This window comes from Eurosta solidaginis, chromosome X (genome assembly GCF_040869045.1).
Source record: "Eurosta solidaginis isolate ZX-2024a chromosome X, ASM4086904v1, whole genome shotgun sequence".
Lineage (NCBI taxonomy): Eukaryota > Metazoa > Arthropoda > Insecta > Diptera > Tephritidae > Eurosta > Eurosta solidaginis.
The window spans coordinates 150,598,077-150,623,879 of record NC_090324.1 but is presented as its reverse complement, the minus strand read 5'-3'; the positions used below and the strand labels follow the sequence as shown (position 1 = coordinate 150,623,879).

The following is a 25,803-nucleotide window of genomic DNA, read 5'->3' as shown; positions in this document are numbered from 1 at the left end:
AAAGTTATGACGTCTCTAAAACCATGACTCCAGCTCGGAAATCATTTCCCTGATGGTCCATTGCTGTTGCTAACGTCAGATAGATTCTTTTCGCGCCTGCACACCAACAACATCTCTTCGGAGGTGAGAAATCGAATTCCTCTCCTCAGCAAGAAAGTGTATCGGTATGGTCCTTCTTCCTTTTCGCTAAGCGTTATTACGCCTAAAGCATTGCCAATTTCTTGCATCTGATGAATCGTGTGAAGCACTCCTTTCCAAAGCAACAAAGATTTCGTATTTGGAGCATAATACGTGTCATCTAGCCGTGGTATTCCATTGGTGGCGCAGTAAAATGAAAGGTCGATAAAGCTTGATGAAGAGAGAAAAAAAAACGTAAACAAGAGCGAAGCCGCAAATAAATCTAGGAACTAACAATCAGTATATAGAAAATCTATATTAACGTATATTTTTTGTTTCCACACATAAACAAGATTTTTTGATAGCATATCAATATTTCATATTGTGCTACCTCATTCTTAATTTTTACGTTCTACTTTATTTTCATTTTATTACTAATTTTACGAAACTTATATCGTAGTACACATCGTGATTGCTTGCGCCAGAAAATGGTGTTTACTTGCACACTTTGTTAGCAATATCTTATGTTTATATTTCTTTCTCACTTTTCCAAAAAGTAAAATATTCAACCGTTTTCTGGCGTTGCAGCTTTGTTCCGACTCAATCAAATACCACGTAAGGTAGCACAGTTAAAAGTTCATCATTGTAGGAATGCAACTGCAGCACTTGATGCCATTCTCTGAAAACTTTGAAAGGAGTGCAATTTTCTATATTGTCTTGTCGTGATTGCCCTTTGGGTGATGTACAAATTTTCGACTCTGTGGAGATTTTTGCATTGCAGAAGTTGCCATTGTGACAACAGCCATATCCGAGCATGTGGTTCGTTTTCGTTCTATAAACATTGATACTTTTATCATCGGCACTTAGATTTACGACTGTATCATCTTTCTGTTGATGTTGAATATTCTCACTGCTTTTAAATTTGTGTTTATTAGAATCATTATTTTTAAATAAACTAGACTCCTTATTATACGTTATTAAACTATTATAATTTTGCTTATTATAAAATATACTTTCATCGCATGTACTGTTTGGAAAATTCTGCTCTTGGTGGTTATATTCATGGAAAGAAGGACAAGTTACATTGTCACACACCTCCTTCTCGAAATTAGCAGCATTACCTTGCGATATAAAGATTTTTGAAGTCTCTAACTCACCCACAGTCAAATAAATGTCATTAGGTGTTTGTAACAAGCAGTTGCTTTGTAAAGAAAATTCTTCGTTTGCATCACAATTCATGTTTATATCGGTAGTACCAGCAAATAAATGTGCATCTTTTACATTAGAGTCCGCATTACTTATAAGCAGAGCTGTTTTATAGTTTGGGTATTGTTTTTCTGAACATTCATTTATTAAACGATTTCTACCTTCACTATTATAAAGAGTTTTAGTGGATGATTTGTTATTAGTACTTGAATGGGCGGTGCAAGGTAGAGATAGCTGCATTAAATTTCTAGACCTGCTTGTTTGGGAGGACTCATCCACATGAAATTCAAAACGTCCCCGTATCTTTTTTTTTGGTTCACAAGGAGCAACTGTCGTAAAAGAATCATTGCTATATTCCTTTTCACTATACTCCGTACAGCTCGAACTACAGCTGCTGATATTAAGAATGCTTCGTTTATTGCCGTCGTAATCTTTATAAAAAATTTCACGAGGTAAAAATAGTTTGCGATGCTCTTTCATATCCCCCGAACATTTTGCGGCTGTTTCAGGCTTTGTGGATTCAGACTCACCGTTTGAGATCGCATATTCTTCATATATGTTTGTTACTCTTCCTGAAACAAAATCGTTTGACATTGACTTTGACACTTTAATCGAGTTTTTCGGAAAAAACATTTCGGTACCTTCAATGACGTCGTCCAATTTAGATCTCAAGATACCGCTTGTAAGGTCGCCTTTTAGGGAAGCCTGGGATGGGGTTTGAGTATCTTTAGAACATTCAAAGGAAATCATTTTTTTTATTATCGGAGTTAGTTTTATAGCACTTTGAAGCGTTGGCTGCTGATATGTATAACCAGGCACATTCGAAGTTTGTATGGTGCAAGCGGTGGCTGATGCATTAATTTCCGATTGACAATCCATTATATTATTACTGAAAATTATTGAGGATGCCACATTGTGCGAAAGGGGAGGCAAGTGCGGTTGTTTGGGTTGTTTTATGGTTAATACAATATGACTTCCCTCTTCAGAGGAAAGTGATGTATCTCTTACAACACCTTCATGATACCGGTCATAAAAATCTTCGTTGTCTAAATACTCATTTAATTTGACGCTGCCAGTAAAGTCATATTCCCTCCTTTTTTCATCAAATAAATTGTTTACACTCATATCTGTATCAAATTTTTCATCATCGCATTGTTTTTTTTGTAAAGTGGTGTTGTCGAGATTATTTTGCAGTTCTATGCAGTCATTCACTTCATTCATGACAACTACGTCGTGAACATTAATATCATTATCAATGCAAGTATCGGTTAGTTGCTTTATTATGCCGCCAGAGCATTCTCTATTACTTCCATTCATAATAATTTTATTTCTTTTAACATCCGGTTCAATTGAATCATCGCAAGTAATCTCATTGCATCTACTACTTTTTTTAAAACTTGGTTTCTTTTCAACATTAACATCTATGTTGTTGTTATGAAGCTTACGTTTCAATTTAATTATATGGGGCTGCTCTTGATTTGGTGATAGCGGCATATTACTGTCATGCCAAATTTTGGTGACATCAACCGTTAATTCTTTACCTAATGGTTTATTAAGCGATTTACAGTTGGTATCATTGTATATTTCACTACCAAATAAGGGCTTTTTAGAATATCTACGCCCATAAAATTGATTGTGTTGTACTACATCGGTATTAAATTTGGTGCTCTTTTGAGTGCATCCATTAAAGTTATTTGAAAAATTCCGCGATAAGTCTGTGCAATTTCCGGCTTTTTCAAATTTGAGATTGTCAACTGCTTTATTCATTTTCTTGTTTAATATTGAACAACGAGCTACGTCATGAGAATGAAGTAACCCGCTTGTTTTATAAGAACTGTCATTTGATGTAATTTTTGTTATGTAGTCAGGTATACGACTATCGGAATTAAAATTCAGTTCATCTTGTGATACATTTTGATTAGTCTCTACAGGTTTCGAATCAAAAACAGAAAGCTCTTTAGCATGAAGTGCTTTGGTATTCGACGACATTTCTTCTATACTATTTATTAGAGACGAATGAGTTACACCTAAAAATGGTATAACGCTAAAATGTTTAATGGCAGCTTCTCCTTCATTGGGGCTCAAAGTTGTCAAAATGCTTATCTGCCTTAATTTCGTTTGTATACTTTCCATTGTAAGAAAACTGTATTTTGGTACGATGTTGTTAGTTACTTTGTAACTTATATCAACATCTCTTTCTGTTTGAATTTCATCCTGTGATCGAACATCCCAATTACCGTTAACATTTGGAACTACGTACCTATGTAGAACATCAAGGTGAAATTTTGTAATGGCTTGCGATTGTTGGTCAAACCGCTGTTTTGCAATGCATAGTGAGTCCTCCTCTATTATATATAATGGCGAAACCAATTCCTGAGTCATGGATTCTTCAGCTAATGGTTCTTCAGTAATTTTATAATCAACCAACTCTGATCTTTCAGTAGGATACAAACTCAACTCATTCACATCTAATTCTGATATAATTTCAGTTTTAATATTTGTTCCTTTGTTTTGTTTTTTTATAATGGCGTCAGCAGTCGATTCTGCTTTTAGCGAATATAATGGATCTTCATCATCATCGAAATCAAAGTCGAAAATAGATTTCTTCGGTTTTGTAAGAGCTAGAAGCGGTGACCGTTGCTCAACTCTTCCAAAGTTACAAGAGTTTTCACTTCCAATATTTAATTTCCTACATGACACATCCTCTGGTTGTTCAGTATATACGCTCTGACGAATACTTTGATCAGATACTACTTTCTCTACAGTCCCATTTTCAGTTTGAGTGGACCTATATGCGGCCTTATTATTTGGCATTACTTCAGAAATTTTACATGTGCATGGTATTAATTCTGCTTGATATCTTGACTCAATAACAGATATACTTTGCAAAGGAGGTAATTTCTTTATAATTTCATGTAACTCTTGCCAATTAGTATATTTATCATTTACGGTCTCACTTGTTTCCACTGTAACCAAAGGCTGAGAAATATCAGTTATATCTTTTGATGTATTCAATTGAGAGTTGCTGCTACTCTCAATGGATAACGCGTGGTGCTTTGGATAACTAGGATCATTCGAGCTGTCACGGGAGGGCTCCGAGGTGATTGTTTCGCTGGAACTTCCTTCTTCCTCTTTACAATCTGAAAAATATAACACAAACATATTATAGAGAAGAATGCAAGAAAAATATCTATATATATATATACATGTAAATTAGTTAAAAACAAGTAAGGACGGGACTGTCTTCGGCTGTGCCGAAGACTTCATACCTTTCATGAATGGGGCTGAACAATAATTTATCCCGTTCGTAATCTCCAAATAATCGGATGTATAAGATAAGAAATATATAGTGAATACATGTACATACATACACGATTTTTAAGATAAATATAAAATAAAACAAGTAAAAACGGGACTGTCTTCGGCTGTGCCGAAGACTTCATACCTTTCATGAATGGGGCTGAACAATAATCTTATCCCGCTCGTAATCTCCGAATAATCGGATGTATAAGATACGAAATATATAGTGAACAGATCTACATACCTTAACGATTTTTAAGATAAATATAAAATAAAAAACAGGTAGGTAATCTGTGTGAGGATGCAAAGCTTCACGTTTTTTGTGGTCTGCATGTAAAAACTATGACTACGAATCACGTCTTTCAAAAATATATGACGTAAACGTAACCTTTTGATGAAATTTGATGAATTTTGAAGCTTCTAGCTGTAAAAAAGGGGCAAAAATGACAGTTTATATGAAGTATATAATATATATACCACCGATCTCTATGATTTTTTCAGACAACAATATATGCTATATACGTAAGCATATGGTGAAATTTGAAGCGTCTAGCTGTTAAAAAGGGGCAGAAATTGCGCACAGTTTCTTATCTGAACAATCGGTTGTATGAGATATATACTATATATACCACCGATCTCAATGATTTTTCAGACAACAATATATGCTATACACGTAAGGATTTGGTGAAATTTGAACATATCTAAACGATTTTTAATATAAATATAAAATAAAAAATAGGTAGGTAATCTGTGTGAGGATGCAAAGCTTCACGTTTTTTGTGGTCTGCATGTAAAAACTATGACTACGAATCACGTCTTTCAAAAATATATGACGTAAACGTAACTATTTGATGAAATTTGATGAATTTTGAAGCTTTTAGCCGTAAAAAAGTGGCAAAAATGACAGTTTATATGAAGTATATAATATATATACCACCGATCTCTATGATTTTTTAAGACAACAATATATGCTATATACGTAAGCATTTTGTGAAATTTGAAGCTTCTAGCTGTTAAAACGGGGCAGAGATTGCGCAAAGTTTCTTATCTGAACAATCGGTTGTATGAGATATATACTATATATACCACCGGTATCTGTGATTTTCTCAGACAACAATATATGCTATACACGTAAGGATTTGGTGAAATTTGAACATATCTAAACGATTTTTAAGATAAATATAAAATAAAAAATAGGTAGGTAATCTGTGTGAGGATGCAAAGCTTCACGGTTTTTGTGGTCTGCATGTAAAAACTATGACTACGAATCACGTCTTTCAAAAATATATGACGTAAACGTAACTATTTGATGAAATTTGATGAATTTTGAAGCTTCTAGCCGTAAAATGGGGCAAAAATGACAGTTTATATGAAGTATATAATATATATACCACCGATCTTTATGATTTTTTAAGACAACAATATATGCTATATACGTAAGCATATGGTGAAATTTGAAGCGTCTAGCTGTTAAAAAGGGGCAGAAATTGCGCACAGTTTCTTATCTGAACAATCGGTTGTATGAGATATATACTATATATACCATCGATCTCAATGATTTTTTCAGACAACAATATATGCTATACACGTAAGGATTTGGTGAAATTTGAACATATCTAAACGATTTTTAATATAAATATAAAATAAAAAATAGGTAGGTAATCTGTGTGAGGATGCAAAGCTTCACGTTTTTTGTGGTCTGCATGTAAAAACTATGACTACGAATCACGTCTTTCAAAAATATATGACGTAAACGTAACTATTTGATGAAATTTCATGAATTTTGAAGCTTCTAGCCGTAAAAAAGGGCCAAAAATGACAGTTTATATGAAGTATATAATATATATACCACCGATCTCTATGATTTTTTAAGACAACAATATATGCTATATACGTAAGCATTTTGTGAAATTCGAAGCTTCTAGCTGTTAAAAAGGGGCAGAAATTGCGCAAAGTTTCTTATCTGAACAATCGGTTGTATGAGATATATACTATATATACCACCGGTATCTGTAATTTTCTCAGACAACAATATATGCTATTCACGTAAGGATTTGGTGAAATTTGAACATATCTAAACGATTTTTAAAATAAATATAAAATAAAAAATTGGTAGGTTCTTTGTGTGAGGATGCAAAGCTTCACGTTTTTTGTGGTCTGAATGTAAAAACTATGACTACGAATCACGTATTTCAAAAATATATGACGTAAACGTAACTATTTGATGAAATTTGATGAACTTTGAAGCTTCTAGCCGTAAAAAAGGGGCAAAAATGACAGTTTATATGAAGTATATAATATATATACCGCCGATCTCTATGATTTTTTCAGACAATAATATATGCTATATACGTAAGCATTTGGTGAAATTTGAAGCTTATAGCTGTTAAAATGGGGTCGAAATCGCAAAAAAAATATATATACTATATATATATACTATATATACTATCATATATATATTATATATATCACCGATCTCTATGATTTTTTGACACAACAATATATGCAATATTCGTAAGCAATCGGTGAAATTTGAAGATTATAGCTGTTAAAATGGGGTAGAAATTGCGAAAAGTTTCTTATCTGAACAATCGGTTGTATGAGATATATACTATATATACAACGGATCTCTATGATTTTTTCAAACAACAATATATGCTATATACGTAAGCAATCGGTGAAATTTGAAGCTTATAGCTGTTAAAATGGGGTAGAAATTGCGAAAAGTTTCTTATCTGAACAATCGGTTGTATGAGATATATACTATATATACAACCGATCTCTATGGTTTTTTCAGACAACAATATATGCTATATACGTAAGCATTCGGTGAAATTTGAAGGTTATAGCTGTTAAAATGGGGTAGAAATTGCGAAAAGTTTCTTATCTGAACAATCGGTTGTATGAGATATATACTATATATACAACGGATCTCTATGATTTTTTCAAACAACCATATATGCTATATACGTAAGCAATCGGTGAAATTTGAAGCTTATAGCTGTTAAAATGGGGTAGAAATTGCGAAAAGTTTCTTATCTGAACAATCGGTTGTATGAGATATATACTATATATACAGCCGATCTCTATGATTTTTTCAGACAACAATATATGCTATATACGTAAGCAATCGGTGAAATTTGAAGCTTATAGCTGTCAAAATGGGGTAGAAATTGCGAAAAGTTTCTTTTCTGAACAATCGGTTGTGTGAGATATATACTATATATACAACCGATCCCTATGATTTTTTCAGACAACAATATATGCTACTATATACGTAAGCAATCGGTGAAATTTGAAGCTTATAGCTGTTAAAATGGGGTAGAAATTGCGAAAAGTTTCTTATCTGAACAATCGGTTGTATGAGATATATACTATATATACAACGGATCTCTATGATTTTTTCAGACAACAATATATGCTATATACGTAAGCAATCGGTGAAATTTGAAGCTTATAGCTGTTAAAATGGGGTAGAAATTGCGAAAAGTTTCTTATCTGAACAATCGGTTCTATGAGATATATACTATATATACAACGGATCTCTATGATTTTTTCAAACAACAATATATGCTATATACGTAAGCAATCGGTGAAATTTGAAGCTTATAGCTGTTAAAATGGGGTAGAAATTGCGAAAAGTTTCTTATCTGAACAATCGGTTGTATGAGATATATACTATATATACAACGGATCTCTATGATTTTTTCAAACAACAATATATGCTATATACGTAAGCAATCGGTGAAATTTGAAGCTTATAGCTGTTAAAATGGGGTAGAAATTGCGAAAAGTTTCTTATCTGAACAATCGGTTGTATGAGATATATACTATATATAAAACCGATCTCTATGATTTTTTCAGACAACAATATATGCTATATACGTAAGCAATCTGTGAAATTTGAAGCTTATAGCTGTTAAAATGGGGTAGAAATTGCGAAAAGTTTCTTATCTGAACAATCGGTTGTATGAGATATATACTATATATACAACGGATCTCTATGATTTTTTCAAACAACAATATATGCTATATACGTAAGCAATCGGTGAAATTTGAAGCTTATAGCTGTTAAAATGGGGTAGAAATTGCGAAAAGTTTCTTATCTGAACAATCGGTTGTATGAGATATATACTATATATACAACCGATCTCTATGATTTTTTCAGACAACAATATATGCTACTATATACGTAAGCAATCGGTGAAATTTGAAGCTTATAGCTGTTAAAATGGGGTAGAAATTGCGAAAAGTTTCTTATCTGAACAATCGGTTGTATGAGATATATACTATATATAAAACCGATCTCTATGATTTTTTCAGACAACAATATATGCTATATACGTAAGCAATCTGTGAAATTTGAAGCTTATAGCTGTTAAAATGGGGTAGAAATTGCGAAAAGTTTCTTATCTGAACAATCGGTTGTATGAGATATATACTATATATACAACGGATCTCTATGATTTTTTCAAACAACAATATATGCTATATACGTAAGCAATCGGTGAAATTTGAAGCTTATAGCTGTTAAAATGGGGTAGAAATTGCGAAAAGTTTCTTTTCTGAACAATCGGTTGTGTGAGATATATACTATATATACAACCGATCTCTATGATTTTTTCAGACAACAATATATGCTACTATATACGTAAGCAATCGGTGAAATTTGAAGCTTATAGCTGTTAAAATGGGGTAGAAATTGCGAAAAGTTTCTTATCTGAACAATCGGTTGTATGAGATATATACTATATATACAACCGATCTCTATGATTTTTTCAGACAACAATATATGCTATATACGTAAGCATTCGGTGAAATTTGAAGGTTATAGCTGTTAAAATGTGGTAGAAATTGCGAAAAGTTTCTTATCTGAACAATCGGTTGTATGAGATATATACTATATATACAACCGATCTCTATGATTTTTTCAGACAACAATATATGCTATATACGTAAGCATTCGTTGGAATTTGAAGCCTCTAGCTCTTAAAATAGGGCAGTAATTACGAAAAGTTCCTTATCTGAACAATCGGTTGTGGGGGATATATACTATATATACGACCGATCTCATCAATTTTTTCAGGCAACAATGTGTGCAATATACGAAAGTATATGGTGAAGTTTGAAGCTTCAATCTGTTAAATTGGGTAAGATATTACAAAAATCTTCTTTTCTGAAAAATCGGTTGTATGGAGGATATATGCTATAGTGGTCCGATCCGGTCGGTTCCGACAAATGTCTAATCGGACACCCAAATGCACCCGCTCACCAAATTTTATCAAGATATCTCAAAAATTGAGGGACTAGTTTGCATACAAACAGACAGACGGACAGACGGACAGACGGACATGGCTAAATCAACTCAGCTCTTCAACCTGATTATTTCGGTATACTTAATGGTGGGTCTATCTATTTTCCTTTAAGGACTTACAATTTTCGGTTTCGTGACGAAATTAATATACCATTTCATTTTCATGAAAGGTATAAAAATAGGTAGGTAATCTGTGTGGGGATGCAAAGCTTCACGTTTTTTGTGGTCTGCATGTAAAAACTATGACTACGAATCACGTCTTTCAAAAATATATGACGTAAACGTAACTATTTGATGAAATTTGATGAATTTTGAAGCTTCTAGCCGTAAAAAAGGGGCAAAAATTACAGTTTATATGAAGTATATAATATATATACCACCGATCTCTATGATTTTTTCAGACATAAATATATGCTATACACGTAAGCATTTTGTGAAATTTGAAGCTTCTAGCTGTTAAAACGGGGCAGAAATTGCGCAAAGTTTCTTATCTGAACAATCGGTTGTATGAGATATATACTATGTATACCACCGATCTCAATGATTTTTTCAGACATCAATATATGCTATACACGTAAGCATTTGGTGAAATTTGAAGCTTATAGCTGTTAAAATGAGGCAAAAATCGCAAAAAAAAATATATATACTATATATATATATACTATATATACCATCATATATATATTATATATATCACCGATCTCTATGATTTTTTGACACAACAATACATACTATATACGTAAGCAATCGGTGAAATTTGAAGCTTATAGCTGTTAAAATGGGGTAGAAATTGCGAAAAGTTTCTTATCTGAACAATCGGTTGTATGAGATATATACTATATATACAACCGATCTCTATGATTTTTTCAGGCAACAATGTATGCTATATACGTAAGCAATCGGTGAAATTTGAAGCTTATAGCTGTCAAAATGGGGTAGAAATTGCGAAAAGTTTCTTATCTAAACAGTCGGTTGTATGAGATATATACTACATATACAACCGATCTCTATGATTTTTTTAGACAACAATATATGCTATATACGTAAGCAATCGGTGAAATTTGAAGCTTATAGCTGTTAAAATGGGGTAGAAATTGCGAAAAGTTTCTAATCTGAACAATCGGTTGTATGAGATATATACTATATATACAACCGATCTCTATGATTTTTTCAGACAACAATATATGCTATATACGTAAGTATTCTGTGAAATTTGAAGCTTCTAGCTGTTAAAATGGGGCTAAAATTTGCAAAAATATATATATATATATATATATATACTATATATATATACTATATATACCACCATATATAAACTATATATACCACCGATCTTTATGATTTTTTCAGACAACAATATATGCTATATACGTAAGCATTCGTTGAAATTTGAAGCCTCTAGCTCTTAAAATAGGGCAGTAATTACGAAAAGTTCCTTATCTGAACAATCGGTTGTATGGGATATATACTATATATACGACCGATCTCATCAATTTTTTCAGGCAACAATACGTGCAATATACGAAAGTATATGGTGAAGTTTGAAGCTTCAATCTGTTAAATTGGGTAAGATATTACAAAAATCCTCTATTTCTGAAAAATCGGTTGTATGGAGGATATATGCTATAGTGGTCCGATCCGGTCGGTTCCGACAAATGTCTAATCGGACACCCAAATACACCCGCTCACCAAATTTTATCAAGATATCTCAAAAATTGAGGGACTAGTTTGCATACAAACAGACAGACGGACAGACGGACAGACGGACATGGCTAAATCAACTCAGCTCTTCAACCTGATTATTTCGGTATACTTAATGGTGGGTCTATCTATTTTCCTTTAAGGACTTACAATTTTCGGTTTCGTGACGAAATTAATATACCATTTCATTTTCATGAAAGTTATAAAAATAGGTAGGTACTTTGTGTGAGAATGCAAAGTTTCACGTTTTTTGTGGTCTTCATGTAAAAACATTGATTACGAATCACGTATTTCAACAATATATGACGTAAACGTAAGTATTTGATGAAATTTGTTGAAATTTGAAGCTTCTAGCAGTAAAAAAGGGGCAAACATGACAGTTTATATGGGGTATATAATATATATACCACCGATCTCTATGATTTTTTCAGACAATAATACATGCTATATACGTAAGCAATTGGTGAAATTTTAAGCTTCTAGCTGTTAAAATGGGGCAGAAATTGCGCAAAGTTTCTGAATAAACGGTTGTATGAGATATATAATATATATATCACCGATCTCTACAATTTTTTCAGACAACAATATATGCTATACACGTAAGCGGTTCGTGAAACTTGAAGCTTTTAGCTGTTAAAATGGGGCTGAAGTTGCAAAAAAAAAATATATATAGCATATACTAGCAGACCCGGCAGACGATGTTCTGCCCTAAATTTGGCCTACCTACATTTTAATAAGCCTTTTCAATTTAACTCTGCCCTACCCCTCTACACTTTTTCCTAATCTTTTTATTCACTCCTCCCTCCGTCTTTTTCGCTTCATCTATCTCCATCTTCATCTCATTCTATATCTTTCTCAGTCTTCTTCTTTCTTTTCTCTTCTCTCAATTTTTTCTCATTCTTCTTCATCTCTTATTGCCAGTCCCAGAGGGTGGTATGTATTATGTTCCAGTCCCATTCCGAGTCTCAGTCTCAGCGCCAGTCCTAGTCCCAATCCCAGTCCCAGTCCGTCTCTGGTATACTTCCCGTAAAAAAGCATCGTAAATACTAATATCGGAAAATTTATATACGAAATTTCAGGCAAATCGAATAGGACGTATGTAAATAGGTATGTGGGTATTATTAATACTTGTCTTTATTTCGGCTTCGCATGCATATTTATCAGTTTTGCCAGGTTGATGCGACTAAATCGAATATCACAATGAACTTTAGAGCTCTCAGCAACAGCTTTCATTTGATATCCATAATACACACACATTCTAGGGGTATCCGGGTCCATGTTTTGGCCTATATCTCGAGACCCTAGACACTCAGCGGTGTGAAACTTACTCTGTATTATAGCACACATCAACAGCTTCAATTTGATACCCATAATATAAAAACACATTCTAGGTGTATCCGGGTCCATGTTTTGGCCTATATCTCGAGACCGTAGTCACCCAGCGGTGTAAAACTTACTCTGTACTAAAGCATACATCAACAGCATCATTTGATACCCATAATGTAAAAACACATTCTAGGTTTATCCGGGTCCACGTTTTGGCCTACATCTTGAGACCCTAGTCACCCAACGGCATAAAACTTACTCTGTACTAAAGCACACATCAACAGCTTCAATTTGATACCCATAATGTAAAAACACATCCTACTATTACCTTGATCCATGTTTTGGCCTATGTCTCGAGACCCTAGTCACCAATAGGTATGTAAACTACCCTGTACTAAAGCACTCATCAACAGCTTCAATTTGATACCCACAATGTAAAAACATTGTCTAGGCATTCACGGGCCCACGTTTGGCCTATATCTCCAGACCCTAGTCACCCAGGGGTATGAAAATTATCCTCTACTAAATCACTCATCAACAGCTTTGTTATCCATATTGTATTAGCCCCGGGGTTTCTGAGGGGGCCCGCGATTTAGAGGTACTATGACATTTTTTTTAATTCAGGAGAGTCTTTAGTTGTTCCATGTGCAATTTTTAAGCCGAATTTTAAAAGCAACGAAAATCTGCATTTCGTTTTAATATTATAGTGAAGTGTGAAAAATAAAAATCTATATATATATATAAAAAGAAAAGCTAAAATGTGTGTTAGCTGGTCGCCGGTGTTTGAAGAGATGCGTCGGTCGATTTTGTTCAAACTTTCACACAAGTTGCGTAAACCTCACGCGGTTGTTACTACATAGGTTTGGTTGCAATCGACGTACAGGGTCTCGAGATATAGGCCGAAACGTGGACCCGAGTACCCCTAGAATGTGTTTATAGAATATGGATAGCAAATGAAAGCTGTTGATGAGTGCTTTAGTAGAGGGTTATTTTCATACCCTGGGTGACTAAGGTCTCGAGATATAGGCCAAAACGTGGACCAGTGAATGCCTAGACAGTTTTTATATAATATGGATATCAAATGAAAGCTGTTGATGAGTGCTTTAGTACAGAGTAATATATTATCCAGAGACAGACTGGGACTGGGATTAGGACTAGGAATGGGACTGATACTCGGAGTGGGACTGGGACTGAGACTCTGAGTGGGACTGGGACTGGGACTGAAATAAAATACATACCACCCTCTGGGACAGGCAATAAGGGATGCAGAAGACTGAGAAGAAATTGAGAGAAGGGAAAAGAGAGAAGGAGATTGAGAAAGAGATAGAATGAGACGAAGATGGAGATAGATGAAGCGGAGCAGACGGAGGGAGGAGTGAACAAAAGGATTAGGAAAAAGTGAAGAGGGGGAGGGCAGAGTCAGACGGAAAAAGCTTATTAAAATGTATGCAGATAGGCCGAATTTAGGGCAGAACAACGTCTACCGGTTCTTCTAGTATACTATATATACCACCGATCTTTATTTTTTCAGACAACAATATATGCTATATACGTAAGCATTCGTTGAAATTTGAAGCCTCTAACTCTTAAAATAGGGCAGTAATTACGAAAAGTTTCTTATCTGAAAAATTGATTGTGGGGATATATGCTATATATACGACCGATCTCATCCATTTTTTTCAGAAAACAATATGTGCAACATACGAAAGTATATTGTGAAGTTTGAAGCTCCAATCTGATAAATTGAAGAACATATGACAAAAATCTCCTTTTTCTGAAAAATCGGTTGTATGGAGGATATATGCTATAGCGGTCCGATCCGGCCGGTTCCGACAAATGTCTAATGGGACACCCAAATACACACGCTCACCAAATTTTATCAACATATCTCAAAAATTGAGGGACTAGTTTGCATACAAACAGGTAGACGGACAAACGGACATGGCAAAATCAACTCAGCTCTTCGTCCTGATTATTTCGGTATACTTAATAGTGGGTCTATCTATTTTCCTTTAAGGACTTACAATATTGAGATTCGTGCCAAAGTTAGTATACCATTTCATTTTCATGAAAGATATAAAAAACGTGGTACATTGCCTCATTATTCTATATGTTAGAGCATCCACTGTGTAATTTACTTATACACTTCCTACTATCTGGCCTCTACAAAGAAGACTCAATTTTTTTAACACGAGTTAAATTAATTTTGCACAAGCAATAATTGCTTTAGTACTAAGCTTTTACATAAAACTGTGGCTGCTAATCCTTATGACCACAGATTTGTGAATTCGTTGTTCTAAGGACTGGTACAAAAAGTTCTGCAAATTAAAAATACTCATAAAATAGCAACATATACTTTGTTTTACTTTTGTTTTTATTAGCATGAAACAAAACATTTTTATCAATGACAGGCAAAGAAATTTTATCAATTTATTCGTTACTGGTCCATATGACCGAACTTTTCTGGAGAGACCCGACATTAAATTTTGTGCCAGCAGAAGGGCTGGGCACCTGGCAACGTTCTCAGGTTCAGGTACGTTTCGTCGTCCATAACAACATAGACATTTTTGTTTGCCAATTTGGTCTCATAGAGTTTACGTGCTTTTCCCTCGCTACACCACCTTCCTTAAAGCGCAAATCCGATCTTAGGGCAGTGTCATATGATAATCCTGTGAATTTCGCAAGCTTTTTGTAAGTGAAATAAAAATAAATGCATGCGCGATAGTCTCCGAAGAGATTTTAGGCCAAGCATCTCTTCCAATTTGCGTCGTGCTCCTTAAACTTTTTCTTACAAATTGGAGGAACGGGACCTACAGGTTTTATGCCTACTCCGAGCGGCAGATGAAATATCACTGAGAAGCTTTTAATGGCAGAAGTACTTTCGGAGTGTTTGCCAAATCATTGCCGAGGGGCGACCCCGCTTAGAAAAACTTTATTCTAATTGAAAAAAAAACTTTCTTCTAAATTCTTGATTTACTTTGCTAAATAGTTGAACCCAAGATCTTCGGTGTGGTAAGCGGAGCACGCTACCATCACAGCACGGCGCCGTCTTAACTAACATTAAGATTATTCGTCGAAATGAGCAAAATTTCTTCACGTAGCTCTTCGCTCGTGTTCATTTTTGACGTTGTGAAAGGCTTGAGTTCAGAAGCTAATCAGCCCAATTCTAAACAAAAATTCCTTGCGATCTTTTTCCCTTCTCCCATTCCTCGTATTCTAAATAAAAATTCCCTGTGAGTTTTTTTCACTTCTCCCTTTCCTCTTTTTCTGAACAATGTTCGAAAAAACGGAAACCGGTTATGGGAGAAAAGTAGGTGTTATGAATGTGAGTGAGAGGGAGATTTCTCTACCACTTCTTGGGAGTTTTTTCACTTGTTAAATTAAAGGAAATGCATCAAAATAGCTAAAGTAAATTCGGTCTTTTAAGAAAGAACGCTTATTTGTACAAATTTTTGCTAAAATATGTGTATGCTACCACAATATTCTTTATTTTAAGTCGAAAAGTATATCATAAGCAACGGAACAGCTCGTGATATATTTGATGCAGCCATCCAATAATTGCACAAAGATTTTTTAAGAGGGCTTAAATAGATTTTGGCATGTGACGAAAGACGAATTCAACTCGACTTGGCCGCCAGAATATTGTTTTACTCAATGGAAACAAGCAACTCCAGCGGATTTGTGTTATCGCGCCGTATTCTTCTTATGCTCCTGTGTTGATGTTGCTGTGGCACCAATTCATTGCTCATTTCAGTGAATACCATATTAAATGCAATACCGTACATTGTTTATATTGTATTTCCTAATTTCAAACAAATTCACAACAACAATTAATCTTTGAAATTTTTTGAACAAAATAAGAAATGCGCAATGAAATTTCAATTGACAAAACAGCTGACTTCGAAAATTTGAAATTTCTGTTCCCCAATTATTGTTCTCCCTAGGAGAAAGGAATTGGAGGAATTTTTCAGCGGGAATAAAAAAATCCGCGAGAACAAAATTTCGAGGGAATATTTAGAATTGGGCTGAATATATTTTTAAAAATGTCATGAAACTGTAATTTAAAAATAATTTATGTTCCATTACTAAAAAACTTTTAGTAAGCTCTGAATGCGCAGAAGTTTATGTACCAATCCTTATTATACATTACTTATAAGTACCTGTTACTGCATTAAATAAAACTTCATTTCACCCAGCACCTGCAGAAGTTTAGTGCCATAGTAAATTGCATTAAATTAAATTGTAGCTGGCAACTCCCTCTCTAGAAAAGTGCAAGATGCAACCATGCATCAAATGCACTTGGCAGCACTAAAAATGTTGGAGTCGAGCAACGCGGATAATTTCTGATTGGTTGAAATTGCCGTTGGTCGACGCCATCATGAATTTCGTTGCTAAGCAACCTAAAGAAAAGGTGCCTAGCCACAGAGTTGCGTTAGCGGCAGTTTTCAGTTTTTGGTGAACCGGCAACTTATCCACACGCGTTGAAATTAAAAAATCTAAGTTAAAGACTAAGTGCTTAACTATAAGAAAATAAATAGTGTAAAAAACTAAATTTTAAATAAAACAACTTTACTTGTCGCAAGCACTGTAGAAAATTGTATTTCTATTTCTTATGTTCGTCCTTCAAAATAATTAAATGTGCGTTTAATTATTAGTAGTGTGTGTGCGCGCAGAACATTTTTTCAGATCGGTAAAATGGATCTTTTAAATGGCGACCGTGGGCCGAAGGCCTGCAAAAACGGCGAGTGGCCGGTAAGCAAGCCTCCAAACAAGCGTGGTGCACCAATTAAGGTGAACGAAGATGGGAAAAACCCCACACAAAATTTTTATAACATCAAAATTAATGAATTATTAATCAAAAATTACAAATATATAAGTAAATTGTTACAAAAAAAGTATATCAAAAAAATTACAAAAAAAAAAACAAAAATTCGTAAAAATCTACAAAAAAATATAAAATTTAAAAACCATTATAAAAATAGAAAATTGGAAAATTCTACAAAAAAAAAAATTTTAACATTAAAAACCTACAAAAAAATCAAAATTAATAAAACTCTTCAAAAATTTTTAAATTGGAAAAAGTACGAAAATATTTGAATACATTAAAAATATCAAAATCACTAAATTTGCGAAAAAAGTTCGCCATAGTATATGGCAGTGGTGTTAGTTTTTTTGGCCGTAGCTAGTGCAGGAAAATTAATATAAATAAAAGCATTTAAGAGGAAAATATAATAAAAAGACTTAATAGAATACAGAAATAATGAGAAAAATGTGGACTTTAATAAAAAGAAACAAACCGCAGCAGAAATAATATAATTGAAAAAAAATCAACAAAAACAAAAAACTGAAATACTTTTGAAAACTGTACCAAAGTTTTTGTAAAACGGCACTAGCCACGCCACTTATAACGGCACGTAAAATGGCGGCTCGGAAAAAACCACAGATAGCGGCAAATCCATAGCAACAAAAAGTGAAGCCATAAAGCAGAAGCAGCAGCAGAACAGCAAGCGTAGCAGAAGACCAGCAGAAGCAGCAGCAGGAGAGCCAGCGATCAAACGGTAAACGATCCGCAACGGCAGTTGGTATGCGAACATTTTTTCTTACATACATCATTTTAAAATCACTTAAAATTAAATTTTTTTTCAATTCTTATACTTTTTAAATTCAATATTCATACGATATTTTCTATTATATTAAACTAAATTACAAAGAAAAAATAAATTTAAATTTTCGATATATTTCATATTATATTAATTTTTCCAATTTTCGAAAAAAATACTTACAATACTTATTTTAAAAAAAATTTTCTTGCATTACAGTTATTCAAAATTTTAATATATACATACATACAATACATCTAAATTTATTAAAATATATATACATAGATATATGTGTAAAATTATAGGGTAGGCACTGTGGGACAGGGTCGGACAAAAACAGAAAAATAGAAATTTTTTTTTTCATTTTTCATTCAAACAGTTTCCAAAATTCAATAGATTTTCAATAAAAGTGTTTCCAGTTTTAGTCTCACTCTGCCCTACAGTGGGTTCCATCGAAAAAATACAAGAAAAATTTTTTTACTTTATAAACAGTTAAAAATATGATTAAAATTTTTCTTTAAAGCGGTACGTCCGTGTAAAAATATGATATAAATTTTTTTTAAATCCCGGTGCGTCCGAGGACATTTATATTACAATTTTGAAAAGATGCGGTGCGCCCGTATCTATAAAAATAAAACCATACAATTTGGTAAAAGCGGTGCGTCCGTTTAAAGCCTATACAAAAATATTTGCCATTCTATAATCTTTGTATTTAAATTCAATTAAAATTATAATTTTGTCATACATTTCCAATTCAAAAATTTTTTTCACATTCTGTACAATTAAAAATTCTTACATTCCAATAAAAAAATAAATAAATAAATAACTTGTCTTTCAATTCTGCATAAATTTTCTAATCAAGTATAATCCTTTTTCGAATAATTCTCTCGTCCAAATTCAATTTCCTTTAAATTCAATTTCAATGCAATCTTCATAGACAAATTCCACATATCTTGCTCCAATAAAATTTTAATATTTCGTCTTTTCGTTTCAATACGTATGAACTTAAGAAACGGGAAGGTAGTTTCTAAGAATTCACATCCAGGTTCAAATTCCAAAAACTCAGAGCAAGATTTAGACTCCAAAAACTCAGAGCAAGATTTAGATTCCAATAATTCAGATTCCGATTCAGCTTCAATTGCATCTTCAACTGATACCTTAACAAGTGAACATAATAAATTATCCCTGAGTACAGACTTTTTAGGATTTGCTGATCAACCTGTAATTCCAAATTCTAGTTTTTCTATTCTGATTACAATTCTTAACGTTACAACCATGGCCACAATCGAGGAGAAAAAATCGTTTATTAGTACGTGTGCCTGGATTATGCGAGAAAACTACAGTGGAGACCCGTTAGCACTTGGCTCATTTATAAGTAAAGTTGATTTAATGGAAGTATTCTCTGACGAAGCTTTAACTCCTACTTTCATTGCATTTTTAAAATCCAAGCTCGAAGGCAAAGCTCGCGAAGCCCTACCAACGCATATAGAATCAGTCAGCCAAATTAAAGAAGCGTTATGTAGCAAAATTAGGCCAGACAAGAAGAGAAGACAAGGTAGAAGAGCTTTCTGACTCGTTAGAGCGCTCTCTAATCATTGAAAGTATGACGCAGGCAAAAGCACATGAGATGGCGGTTGAGCAAACCATTAGCGTTTGTAGATTAAATAGTACGTTGCGTCAACAACCTTCAAAGATTCAAAGGATGTTGTAGCGAAAATTATTATAGAACAAGAACAGGAAGTTAAAGAGCGACAAGTGTTAGCGTTTCGGTCACGTCCGATAAGATATAGTAACTTCCGTGGAAATTCCAGAGGCAACAGTAATTTCAGATATAACAATAGTAATTTTCGATTTAACAATAACGCAAATAGGCATAACAATAATACAAATTTCCGAAATAACAATTATAACAGAGGCAATAATCGCAATTACAATAGAGGCAATAGCAATTCCAACAATAACAATAATAATCGGTCCGCAAATAACAGAAATTCCAATAATAAGGGTTCCAATTCTAGAAATTCAGCCGATGTTCGTTCTTTAAATGCCGAAGCCCCTCGGGCGAGAACACTGAGGGAGCAGGAGCAATTCGCCTAAATAGTTCCCAGTCAATATATTGTCTAAATTTAAATTTTTCCGATTTCGTCGAAGTCGCTTGTAGCGATTCTAATAAAATATGTTCTTTTCTAGTAGATTCACAGGCAGACATTTCACTAATAAAAATTTCCAGTTTGGCAAATGATGTGGAAGTAGACGATAGTAACGTAATAAATATAACAGGCGTAACAACAGACAGGGTAACAACACTAGGAACAGTTAATACAAGTATAATTTCATCAAATACATTTTTTCCTCTGACTCTTCACGTTGTCAATGACAACTTTAATATTCCTTCGGACGGTATAATAAGGAGAGACTTTCTAAAAACGAACAAATGCATAATCAATTATGCTAATGACACAATTACATTCGGACAAGGGACAGAAAAGGTAAATATTTCAATTTTGCACAGCACTTCAACAAATACTCTTGTAATTCCACCAAGATGCTAAGTTTTTCGTGTTTGAAAAATTCGACAACTCCAGTTTTTGTATATTTTCAGGAACTTTGTAACGGTGTTTTCACAGCAAAATGTATCGTTGATACAAAAAACCCAATAAGAAAAGTTATCAACACCACCAACGAGGTCAAGTACGTAAAAGATTTCAATATTCAAACTGAAGACATAAAAAACGTCAATGTCTATCGCATACATTTTTGATTATTACCTCTTTGAACAAAATAAACATATAAATAATATAATAACCCAATCTATCTTTTCGGGATTTCATAAACAGCTATGTAGTAGTATTGAAAAATGCACAAAAAATATTAAAAAAACAAATAAAGTTGTTAAGAAGTCATGGATGAATAACGAAATATTATCTCTAATCAAAGAGAGAAGCAAATTCTACAAATTAAAGAGGAAATACATCAATAACTTGTATTTCGAAAACCAATTTAGGATTTTCAAGACCCAAACGCGCAACAAAATGAACAATGCACGAAAAGAGTTCCATGGAAGGCAGATAAAAGAAAATATTGTATCTAGCACTAAAACGTGGAAGATCTTAAATCAACTTGTTTATGGACAAAATAATACCTCGTTCTCAGATATCACGCAGATAGAATATAATGAAACCAATATTATAGACCCTTCAGAGATAGCTGATGCTTTTAATAATTACTTTCTAAACATTATAAATACGCCAAACAGTTTTGAGTACTCTCCTGAACCGGTAAATAGAATAATACACCCTTTTATATTATCTCAGTGTCATACCGAAGAAGTACGTTTAGCAATTGGTAGTCTTAACCCAAAGTCGGCCAACGGACCTGACGGAATCTTTGCGCGACTGGTACAGAAATAAAAAGACGAACTGTCTGGTCCATTAGCAAAATTTATTAATGAATGTTTTATAAGTGGTCAGTATCCAGAGGAGTTAAAAATTGGATCAATAGTTCCAATTCACAAAAGTGGAAGCAAGGAAGTCTGTTCAAATTATAGACCTATATCGAAGTTAAATACAATTGACAAAGTATTTGAAAGTATTTTATTAAACAGATTGAAAAAATTCATTAAAATTAATGACATAATTAGCGATAATCAGTTTGGATTTACAGAAAACTCAAGTACTTTGTCCGCATGCATCACTTGTACAGAATTTCTATATGAAAATTTAGATAGAAAAAAATACGTTGCTATGCTGGCGATTGATCTTAGCAAAGCGTTTGACTCAGTAAATCTTTACATCATGATACAAAAGCTTAGAGAGTTGGGAGTTAATGGCACTGCTATTAAACTCCTCGAAAGTTTTTTAATTGATAGAAAGCAATTTGTCCAAATAAAAGATACAAAAAGTCTAACTAAAACTATTAAAACTGGTGTTCCACAAGGATCAAAATTAGCTACAACACTATTTGTAATATACATCAACAATATATTTAAACTCGAGTTAAATGGAAAACCGCAATTTTATGCCGATGACGGGACATTCTTGTATGCTACTGATACTCTAGACGAACTATTAGTCAATATCCAAACGGATATAAAGAAACTTTCGAAATGGATTGAACGTAATTTGCTGAAAATGAATATCTGGAAAACAAATTTCATAATATTTAACAACTATAAAAATATTCCCGGTATGAACGATCTGAAGGGAATTCATCTAGATGGTAGTTTTATTACGAGGGTCGAGAGTCTAAAATACCTTGGCATTTGGTTTGATGCAAATATAAATTGGCGAGAACACATAAACAAGCTGAAAATGAAATTAATACCACTGAATTTCTCGATATATAGAAATCGGAAATTAATTCCAAAACGACAACTATGGCTTCTGTACAACTCTTTGTTCATGTCATATATTAACTATTTGAATCCAATATGAAATGTTTGCTCAGAGCAACTTATAAATGAATTACAAAGAACACAAAATAAAGTAATTAAAAACATTTTAAATTTACCGCAGGAGCATCAAGTGAGCTGTTATATTGTAATAGGCTAGATACTCTCAAATATTGCATCTCTAAGACGCTAATAGCGTTCTACAAAATAAAAAATTATTTAATTAAACATAATTTGAACATACAAGAAGAACAAACCCCAGAATATGCCCTTAGAACTGGAAAAAATATCAAACCACGACTTTTTCCAACAGAAAGATGTGCAAAATCAATAAAACAATATGGTGTAAAATTATTCAACAAACTTCCAGATGAAGTTAAAAATTCAAGAAATCTGCAAAGCTTTAAAACTAAAGTGAAACGCCTACTTCTTTCAAACTATAATTTTAATATTCAGCTGTAAAATGTAATTGTTAATTTTCCTCTTACTTTTACTGATATACGGAAATGGTATTTAAATCATACATTACTTGTACTAAGTTATTTATTTATTTAAATCATACAAATTTAAATCAAACATTACGTATAATACGTTATTTCACAGCTAAACTAATTTCTTTTCTTTAAATTTATTTTATTTTATTTTATTTTTCTTACTGCTGCACTCTCTATGTATCCTCATTAATATTGATGGCAAATAGTTTTACATAAGAGATAAGCTATCTTCTCGCGCAAAAACATTGTTTTTTTTTTTAAATTGTTGTAAAGCAAATCAAATTTTGTTGTCAATAAAGAAAAAAAATTAAACACCTATCGATTCAAAACGCATAGAAGAGCATAAATCAATTTTAGCAAAAAAAATAATGCCTTTTTATGCTAAAAGGAAATTACTTGATTTATGTTTGAAATATTCTTATATTTTTGCATTAAAAACCGACTTAATGACGCTTAACAATTTCTACGAACAAAACCTTAGATTAACTGACAAAACCACTGTCTATATTAAATATTACCGTTTGCCATACACACAACGCGAAGAAATAAATAAACAAGTCGAAAACCTATTACAGAATGATTTTATCGAACCTAGTTTTTCAAATTATAACAGTCCTTTAATTTTGGTACCGAAAAAAGATCCAACAGGCAAAAAGTCGTATCGTATGTGCGTAGATTCCAGAGCAGTCAATAAAAGGATTATAGCCGACAAATTTCCACTAGAACGCGTTGACGACATACTCGACAATCTTGGCAGAGCCAAATACTTTTCAACTTTAGATCTTTTTTCTGGTTTTCACCAAATACCCCTTCACCCTAAATCTAGAGACGTAACCTCTTTCAATACAGATCGAGGAGCTTTTCATTGGAAAGTTTTACCTTTCGGGTTAAATATAGCACCAAACTCTTTTTCTCGTATGATGTCAATAGCATTTTCAGGCATTTCGCCAAATCAGGCTTTTATGTATATTGACGACGTCATCGTCATCGGTTGTAGTGAGACACATCACCTTAAAAATTTAGAAAAAGTTTTCGAAACCTGTAGAAAGTTTAATTTAAAGCTGAATCCAAACAAGTGCAATTTCCTTCGTTACGAAGTAACTTTTCTAGGCCATAAATGCACGTCAAAAGGTTTGCTGCCAGATGATTCGAAAATAGACGCTATTAAAAGGTATACTAAGCCAAAAGACAAAGATGCGGTTAGGCGATTTGTCGCGTTTGCAAATTACTACAGGCGATTTATACTGAATTTTGCGTCTCTGGCAGCGCCTTCAAATCGTTTAAATCGGAAAAAAGTTGAATTTGTTTGGGATGAAGCGTGCGAAAACGCTTTCGAAAAACTAAAACTTGCATTAATGTCTCCTCAACTTCTACAATACCCTGACTTCACAAAAGAATTTATAATTACAGTAGATGCTTCTCAGAATGGTCGTGGTACCAAAAGCATGGTGATAATGATTTACCAATTTGTTTCGCGTCAAAATCTTTTAATAAAGCAGAACAGAAAAAAGGAATTATCGAGTTAGAACTCCTAGAAATACATTTCGCTATAAAGCATTTTCGTCCATATGTTTACGGTACAAACTTCACAGTAAAATCCGATCATAGACCACTAGTTTATCTTTTCAACATTAAAGACCCTTCGTCTAAACTTTCTAGAATTCGATTAGAACTGTCATAATATAAATTTACGATTGAATATATAAAAGGAAAATCTAACGTTGTGGCTGATGCTCTTTCACGCATTAGTATAGGCGAAATAAAAGAATCTACAAAGCATATTTTAGCAGTCCAAACGCGATCACAAACCAAACAACAAAAGGAATTACAAAATAAAGACGATAATTTTACTGATACTTTTTGCGATACGCATAAAGTACAAGTTTATGACAAATTTTCATACGATTTTTCAAAAAAGATACCGCGAATAAAGCCGACTATAGAATTTAATAAAAATAATGAAATCTCCAATATACAAATATATGCGCATTTAAAACATAAAAAACTAAATTTACTTAATTTTGTGAATGCTAGCGGAAAACAAATTTAGATGAGTTATTTTCGAGGCTTGAAAAAGCAGCCGGCAGTCACAATATTAAGCAGTTAGAATGGCCAAACAATAATATATTTTCAAACAATTTTCAATTACAAATTTTAAAATCAGCGGTAATAAAATTTTAAAATCATTACAAACAATACTAACAGACCCTGTAGAAACTGTAACAGAAACAGAGCAAAAACAAAAACTTATGACAATTTATCATGAGGACCCTCTGTTAGGCGGTCATTGCGGTACAAAACGATTATATTCTAAATTAAGAACAAAATACTATTGGAAAAATATGACTCGTGACA

The 25,803-nt window shown here is 33.2% G+C and overlaps 1 protein-coding gene across 4 annotated transcripts in view; it reads right to left on the bottom strand.

Moving 5' to 3' along the window:
• Positions 1–408: 408 nt before the first annotated feature.
• The window catches only part of MED26 (mediator complex subunit 26), a 645,711-nt gene continuing 620,316 nt past the window's right edge, over positions 409–25,803 (bottom strand). For 3 of the 4 annotated variants that reach the window (XM_067758501.1, XM_067758505.1, XM_067758502.1), the window contains exon 6: positions 409–4,463. In XM_067758501.1, the coding sequence (XP_067614602.1) occupies positions 718–4,463 (3,746 nt within the window). In that variant the 3' untranslated portion in view covers positions 409–717. The remainder of the gene's footprint in view (positions 4,464–25,803) is intronic. The other variant, XM_067758504.1, reaches the window with a different exon arrangement.